General features: G+C 38.8%; 1 protein-coding gene across 1 annotated transcript in view; it reads right to left on the bottom strand.

Annotated features, from left to right (window-relative positions):
* The window catches only part of stab1 (stabilin 1), a 90939-nt gene that overhangs the window by 59484 nt on the left and 22956 nt on the right, over positions 1-8499 (bottom strand). Inside the window, exons 17-27 of the mRNA XM_062416542.1 lie at positions 7321-7401; positions 7075-7233; positions 6800-6862; positions 6132-6224; positions 5679-5765; positions 5314-5425; positions 4724-4910; positions 3877-3970; positions 2742-2900; positions 1907-2002; positions 1232-1327 (exon numbers count right to left, since the gene is read on the bottom strand). Coding sequence (XP_062272526.1) covers positions 1232-1327; positions 1907-2002; positions 2742-2900; positions 3877-3970; positions 4724-4910; positions 5314-5425; positions 5679-5765; positions 6132-6224; positions 6800-6862; positions 7075-7233; positions 7321-7401 — 1227 coding nt within the window. The remainder of the gene's footprint in view (positions 1-1231; positions 1328-1906; positions 2003-2741; positions 2901-3876; positions 3971-4723; positions 4911-5313; positions 5426-5678; positions 5766-6131; positions 6225-6799; positions 6863-7074; positions 7234-7320; positions 7402-8499) is intronic.

Raw genomic sequence — 8499 nt, 5'->3', positions numbered from 1 at the left:
TTTTAAGTTTAAAACATCTGGCAGCAGTTTATTTGTCTGAACAGCTTAAAACTATCCATGAAACATCAACATCGGTCAGTTTAGATGTTAAAGCTGCAGTGCAGGACTTTTAACGTCTGTCATATTGAAGCCCAAACAAGTTCACTGAATGCTGATTAAATCCATCACCACCAGATAAATCTCTCTGTATTTCACAATATACGAGTTTTAAAATCTGGTGTCTATGGAGACTTTCCCGTGTTGGCCCTCTAGTAGTTATGTGTTTTAAGTCAAGCAGCAATGATCAAAGTGCGACTGCCAAACAGGACGGACTGTCCTCAGTGCACCCAAACCACATCACCAGGGAGGGAACCGGCTCACGTAGAAAGCATCAGAGGTCTGCAGTGTTGACATTGACAGTCTTTGTGTAATTACTCTCACAGCCACAAGGGGGAGACAAATGTACTGCACTGAACATTTAAACAGTGCAGCCCTTTATCCTTACAAATCACAGCAAACAAAAAACTTTCTTTGCCTAATGAATTACAGTTTCAGTTTAAGTTTGTTTATTTTGTGGTTCAGTGGCTGCCAGCTCAAAAACATACTCCGTCCCACCTGCTTGGAGGCATGTGAGCTAAAAAATCATTTTGAAACTGGTTTTTGAATGCTGATGTTATATCAGTGTATTTTTTTTTAAAATAATGATGTAATAGATTTGATATGATTAAATTTGATTTGATATTAATTTATTATTTTGTCATGCACAAAGTGCCCAGCCCAAATGGTTTTATAAGACACCACGGAAAGAAAACCAGCACAAACCAGATACCAGATACAGGTAATGCTAAACAAATAAACCATCCTGACGCTTTTTCCAAGCTTTAGAGACAAAAGTAGCCAACTTATAAACATTAAAATTAAACAACCATTGCATCTGTCATCATCAGACCACCAAAACATCTCATTTCATTAATTATCTGTGTTCTTAACTCATCATAGAAAGGACAATACAGAAGAAGATGTAACTCATATAATGAATAAAAAAGGAAAACGTCAGCATTCATTAGGGGGCAAAATATTTTTTTGGGGCCCCCTGTCCACTGTTTGCCTACCACTGGTTTACACCTACTGCAAAGCATCACTAAATAATACACATTTTCTCACAATTTTTTTTGTCTAGGACTCAATTATATGGATATTAAACTGTATTATGGTGCTGTAATGTGTACATGACCCTAGTTTGAATATTTACCTCCATTATTGCACCGTAGCAGATGGTTCCGTCTCCAGCGTGGCCGTCAGGACAGGTACAGGTGTGAGTCCCGTTCTTCTGCACCTCACACTTTGCCTGACAGACAGAAAACCATTCAGCAGCTAAGGATGATGGGAAGTTTATCTAACCTATCACAAACACTCATATTTTTACAGATGTGATACTGTCACTCTTAGCTCAAAGATACAAACCTTTTAGCGATAAACGCCACATTAAAGTTATTAACAAAGGCATTAACAAAGAGAAATGCAGGAAACCAAACATTACATTTTTAAATCAAACTTGGTTGTTCTCACTCTGCATTTACACTGATGACTGTTTTTTAAGTATGGCTACGAACTGTCAACACTGAAGTACTGATCGTTTTAGACTACACAGAAGATGAGGTCGATGTTTCAGCTGTAATTATTTTATGCACCGAGAAAAATCTATTCACTCCCACGAGACCTGCCTGCAATAAAACGTTACACTGTCAAAATTAAACCCAATCTACCTGCTTTATTTTACAAGTAAGTGTTAATTCATTGCATCTTTCCATCTTCTATACTCACTTATCCTGCACTGGGTCACACTGAACCTCTGTACCTTCCTGTGTTCATTTAATCCAATAAATAAAATATCAAATACTCTATATATGAGTGTGTGTGTTTGTACCAGTTCATGGCAGCCTCCTCTGTTCTTGCGGCAGGGGTTGATGAGGTCACACACGATCCCGTCTCCGCTGTAACCTGTTTTACAGACACACTCGCTCTGCAGGAAACACAGATTCACAGATAAACAGTGAAGTTAGAGATTTAAATAAAAAATCCTTTAGAATTGATTAAACTGCTAAAAAGTGGCATTGGCTTTGTGAATGCAGAGTTATTCGTAGCTGCAGAGAGAAACAGAGCTGTAAAGGACTGTTGGCCTCTAAACTCACCTCCCTCATGAATAAATCTGAATAAATCAGACCTAAGTCACAGTTTTTTGCACATAAGTTCTTGCCCACTGATATAAAACACACCTTTCCCTCCGTAGAGCTCTGTTAGCTACTACAACCCACACAAGCAATCCAACGCGGTTTTGTATGATGGATGTCACAATGATTGATACATTTTTAATACACTCCTGAGTTCAAGATAAAACACAAGCATATGAAATATAAAAGACAGGGATTGTATTATAAAAATAAGATTTTTTGACATACTGTATGTTTTGCATATAACAAAAGATAACTGAACAATTAACACAATTATTTCACTTTGTATTTAAAGCAACTACTTTTTCCAGCTGCTCCACACACTTCATGCTCTGTTTCATAAGTCTACACCCTCTGAACAACAGATGCCTAGACACATAAAACTGGGCGAACCCCAAAGGGAACTGAAAACAGACTACAGCAGCATTCACTCAAGTGACGAGGTTCACATTTTAGCCAATTATGTTCAGCATTTTCAGTATTTATGACGTTGTTTTTGGAGGTTGACTGATTTAAATGTCGTTAACTGACCTGTCCGGGTCCGATGTGTGTACAGTCGGCGTTGGGGCTGCAGCCTCCTCGACTATTCAGCTGACAGTTGTTGATCTCCACACACACTCTGCCGTCACCTGTCCAACCCTCAGCGCACACACACGACACGTTACCCGGACCCACATACACACACTGTGCCTGCAGAGAGAAAGAAAGAGAAAGAGAGAGAGAGGCGAAGAAAAAGACAAATATGACGTTTGTTTTCTCTCTCTCCCTCTCTCTTTGGTTTGCTCTTATTACAGATTTATGGTTCTGCGTTTATATATTTTGGTCACAGAGGTTCACCTTTGAGACTGTGAGAAAATCATTTTGGGGACTCGGCAGGTCAGAAAAGGGCGAGGGTTATATCATTAGTAGTCTGAATTTTTTGCCTTTTATTTCAGCCTTTTCCTGAGAGATTAATTGCAGTAAAGATCAGAGCAAAGTCGTCTTTTAGCAACACCAAGCTGGCACTGCTTCACATTTTAAATCTTCTCTAAAAACTCCTGTGGGAAGGAAGAATAAAGTCTAAAGTCTAAGTCTTAAAACACATTTTTATAGACTCACCTTTTAAATATTTGTTATCCTTACTGGCAGATTTTTTTTTTCTTGTTAATAATCAAGTTTAATATGTAATTTTCTTCTTATGCTGTTGTTTTTATATGTGTGATTATCTTTTACAGTCTCCCTGCAATGGAAAGCTTGTGATCCTTACTTGAAATAAAGTTATTATTATTATCATTATTATAAATAGTTACATCAAAAAGTTGTCTTTCATATGTCCCATGAGTCATATTGTTGGTTTTGCAGAGTACAGCAATCATGTTTCTGTGTCAGAGTTGTTTTTCTTCACCACAGTCAGCTAATAGTCCAGTTCACAGGACCAATATGGCAGGTTTGAGAAACACATAACACATAAATAGTATTATTTATTCTACAACATCAAAAATCACCTGTAATGTTACTGTCATAATAACTGTTCCACTGATAAGACACAACTTTTAAATTGTGTATGTTTTGTCAATTTTATTGATGCTGAAATTATTTATACCAACGCATTAAAGCATGTTATTTCTATGTCAAGGGGTACAAAGAAAATATGAATAGCTCAGTGGAGTTAAGTCAACAGTCTTACGTTAGTGTCGCAGCCTCCTCGGTCGCTTTTCAGGCAGGGGTTGAAAGCAGTACAGGAGTGACCGTCACCCTCATATCCGTCCCTACACACACACCTGGTGCAACAAACAAAGTCAGAACAAAGTCAGCAGCTGTTGACGAGGACAGAGAAGTGACTGGTGTTGATCACCTGTGAAACTCTGCTGATATATTCTGCTTATTTTGCAGAGAACCACAGAAGAGAAGTGTTATATTGGGTTGATTATTTTCAGCTCAGTTATGTGTATTATGGATGTAGGAATGGTTGCATAGTTGATGCAGGATTGAGTTTTGCTGAACTCTCGCTTACTAAACCAAATGTGGCTAAAAGGTCACTGATTAAAACTGTGAAGGAATTTTCATATGCAGTATGTGCCATGTATGAAATGCTCCTTAGATAAGTCGACAATGAGAAACAGACAGCTGTATTCTTCCCGGTCGAGCCAACCTGGCTTTATGATTGTTGCCATAGAGACAGTGCTAAAGTAAACTATCTTATAGGAATGGTGTGATTAGGGACAAGGTTGCCTGGCTGCTGCCTGAATAACAGAGTGGTTCAACTCTTTTCCATCAAATCTGCGGCGGCATTTCACCGGGTTTACACGGATAGTTTGAACTGTAGCTGCCACTGGTCGATGAAGTCTGTGTTTGTCAATAAATCTTCTTACATAAGACATCTGTTACTCCTGGAATTTCTGAATTGACAAGCTCAAGATTGCAGATTATATGTATCTAAATGTAACTAAAACTCAAATTTACTTTGAAGTAACTCAAAATCAGGTGCCAAAATGAACACTAGTAATAGTAGTACTTTTAGTGTAATATCTTACGTGGTATGCAGCCCCACGTGTGTACAGTATGCGTTAATGTGACAGTGTTCCTGCAGTCCGTCAGAGTTACAAGGTGTGGCCGTGTTATCGCAGTTTTCTCCAGAGTATCCCTCCAAACACGACCCTCTGCGACACACACCACGAGTGCCTGGGCGGTTATCACACAGACCGTGGACACAGTGACACTCTGAAAACACACACACGCACACACACACACACACACAGACACACACACACACACACAGACACACACACAGACACACACAGACCGTGTTAGTCACAATAGTGGAACAAAGTCACACCCCCTATGTTCAAACTAAGTTTTTTCTATGTGTGGCCACTTTGCTACCTCTGCACATAACTCACTAACACTTTTAAATATATAACTGGTTATTTACAAATTTACACAGTACATAATTATACACACGTAATATTATTATCCAGTTAAACTTTTGAAATCGGGACTCATGGATGACAAGTACTGAGATCTGGAATTTAAAGTTGGATTTTCATGTATTTTCTAAATGAGTAAAATTACATATTCAAGCCAAAACAGGTGTTTAGCTGCTGTAATGAAGTGGAGCTGTTACCTTCGTCACAATTTTCTCCATGCTTGGATGGATCGGCGCAGATATGACAGGCGACACCCGTAAAGCCTTGATGACAACTGCATTGGCCGTTGCCATGGATGCCATCTATGCACTGTATGTGGTAAATAAACAAATATATACAATAAAAAACACTTCTGTTGAGAAACGAGGCTTTGGTGACACTTTGCACTTTTATTTTTATTGTACTTTATTGATTTTTAGTCCTGTATGGTGCAATCTTTCTTTTTATTTATTTATTTATTGTAGTATTGCAAATTTCTTTACTTGTATCGCCTATTTTCTAGAGATGCTGTGCTGTCTCATTGTTTTTGTAGCAATGACAATAAAGTACTTTGACTCCTCACCGTTCCTTTGTCGTAGCAGGGACGCTGAAATCCTCCAATACAGGGTTTACAGTCCGGACCGAAGAAACCTTTACAACACTCTGCCGTCTGTTAAACACACACACACACACACACACACACACACACACACACACACACACACACACACACACACACACACACACACACACACACACACACAGAGTTTAAAACACAAACATACTCAGTGTTTCAAAAGCCAGATAAAGGACTAATCCACCATTTGACCACTGAGAGCTGAAATGTCACTTCCTAGCTTCTTAATTATGAACTGTAACTACATAACTCATGTTGGTCCTTGTTTGACTTCATGCTTCCTTTGACAAGTACCCGTGAGTTTGTGTTTTCGACACAAGAAGGCATTATAGCTGAAAGGCACCTGAATAAAGTTAAAAATAAAGCTCCTGATGCAGTCCGCACTGAGCCCACTCTCACCTGTTTGGTGGTGTTACAGTATTTGGCGCAGCCTTTACTGAGAGTCGACCGGAGTGGAGACGTGACATATTCACAGCCAACCAGATGATTGTCCTGGAAAGACAGACACAGATTTGTTTTTTTTTTTTAATGTCCATATAGCCTGCTAGGAGTCATATATTAGAAAACATGTTGGAAATCTGCTAAAATTGCTAAACTGAACACATTATACATCAATAATCAACTTCTGACTCTGTCTCCACCTTTAAATCCCGCCTGAAAACCCACCTATTCAGAGTGGCATACTCTGTCTCACACTGACTATGCCATCACGTTCTTGTTTTTTATTTATTGTACTAATGCACTTTGTAGTCACATTCATATTTATTCTTTATCTTTGCACTAAATGTTACCTGATTTATATTGTTTGATGTACTGTTGTTGTGTTATATGTGCCTTGTAAGGTGTATAAATAAAAATTGAATTGAATTCAGCGCTTATAAGACACTGTAACACTATCCAATTACACAGGACCTTGTAATATTTTTCATGGATTAACAAACTGAGCACACAGCTAATCAGTCAATTCACACACATTTTAAAACATTTTTCTTTCACATGACCTTCATATAGCTCTGTAGAATATAATTTAATAGATTACACATTACAGTAATAATAGTGTATTTTACCATTTCAGTGCTGCCATCTGGACACTGAGTCTCATAGAGGTAACTGCAGTGGACACATGGACCCTGAAAACACACACACACACACACACACACACACACACACACACACACACACACACACACACACACACACACACACACACACACACACACATTTAAAGTGAACATTACTCTTTGTTTCTATTAGCCATTGGCCGCTGACAGCTAATGTTAGACTGATGAGTTACGGCTGCAGCTCTCATCCTGTTTAAAGTTCACCGCCTCCGACTTCTCACCACGGTGATTTTGCTCTCGATGACATCACAGCGGTGAGGCAATATGGGAAGTATGGAGGGTGGATACAGCAGGCCGTCAATCATATGGATGACCCCGTTGGACGCCATGATGTTGGTGCTCGTCAGACGGATGCCCTTCTCACCCAGTTGGAGCTCACCCTGTGGATTGGATTGAAGACTAATGTTAGTGGAAACTTCTGATGTTTAGTGAGAGTTAGTCAGGAAATTAATGTGAGAGATACTTACATCATCAGACACAGAGATGGTGACAACCTGATTGGCCATCGTATGGATCCGAGAAAGAGCGCCCAAGTCGTCGACTGTCAGCTACAGACAGAAAAAAAAAGATTGTCAACTAAAAGTAAAAGCTTCTTTTTTTTGACAAACTTCCATTTTTTCAAACATCATGTTGCACAAGACAAATAAAAACCTGATGATTGAGCAAAGATCCCAAATAAAGGGTACTAAATTGCCTGTGTAGTGCGCATTTGGTTAGCGTTCGTTTTGCAGGTGATCAACTAAGAATAACTGCACAAACAGGTGCAGACAGCAGTATTTTAAAGAGGGTTTTTTGTGTCTTAATGGAGAGTTTGGAACAGCAGAAAGCTGCAGGCGCATAATGAAATTTGATCCCATTGAATTAGAGGTTCTAGTGTAGAATGTAGAAGAGGTTAACAAACATATTGAGTTATAGCAAAAGAAATATTACCAGAAAAAATGGGAGAGTTTTTGTGGCAAAGTCAATGCTGTTAATAAAACCAAAAATATTCCACTCCAAAAATATTAACAAGGGTGGGAAAAAAACCATTATCTGTGTATTCTGTCATTGTGCCTCTGTCTCCTCCTCTCCACAGCAGTTATCTGTGAGCAATACCTGCCCTTCAAAAAGGTATTATTTATAGACGCAGTTAGCGTCAGAAATAATACCTTCAGGTTTGGTAAAATCACAATGCGTGTGCTAAATAACATATTTGCATTTTCTCCTCCCTGTATTTTGCACACTGGTGTAAAAAACGCCCCACATTGCATATTCATTATGGCAAACGTATTAAAAGGACAGTGCGTATTATCTTGCACATTTGAAAGACACCTCAGTGCGCTGCGTTAGTAAATCAGCTTGCACATTTTTTGATATAGGTGATATCAAGTTTGCACACGTTTTTACACATGCAAACCTTTAGTAAATCAGGCCCCAAGAGCCTTACTAGTAGCAAATATAAAAATGTTATCCTGTGGGAGGTGTGACAGATTAAGACATGGGGTGTTAAATCTAAAAAGGTTCATCAGGAACTGGATCAGGAAACATAATGACACATTGCCTGTTACGCTAAAGAGATACATAGTGTAGACAAAAGGCAATTTTAGGTTAGTTATCATGTTGCTAGATTATGAGATATCTTGCTGCAGACAGAAAGATGGAAAGAA

The sequence above is a fragment of the Scomber scombrus genome, chromosome 3, assembly GCF_963691925.1.
Source record: "Scomber scombrus chromosome 3, fScoSco1.1, whole genome shotgun sequence".
Lineage (NCBI taxonomy): Eukaryota > Metazoa > Chordata > Actinopteri > Scombriformes > Scombridae > Scomber > Scomber scombrus.
This window is presented reverse-complemented; position numbering and strand designations above follow the sequence as displayed.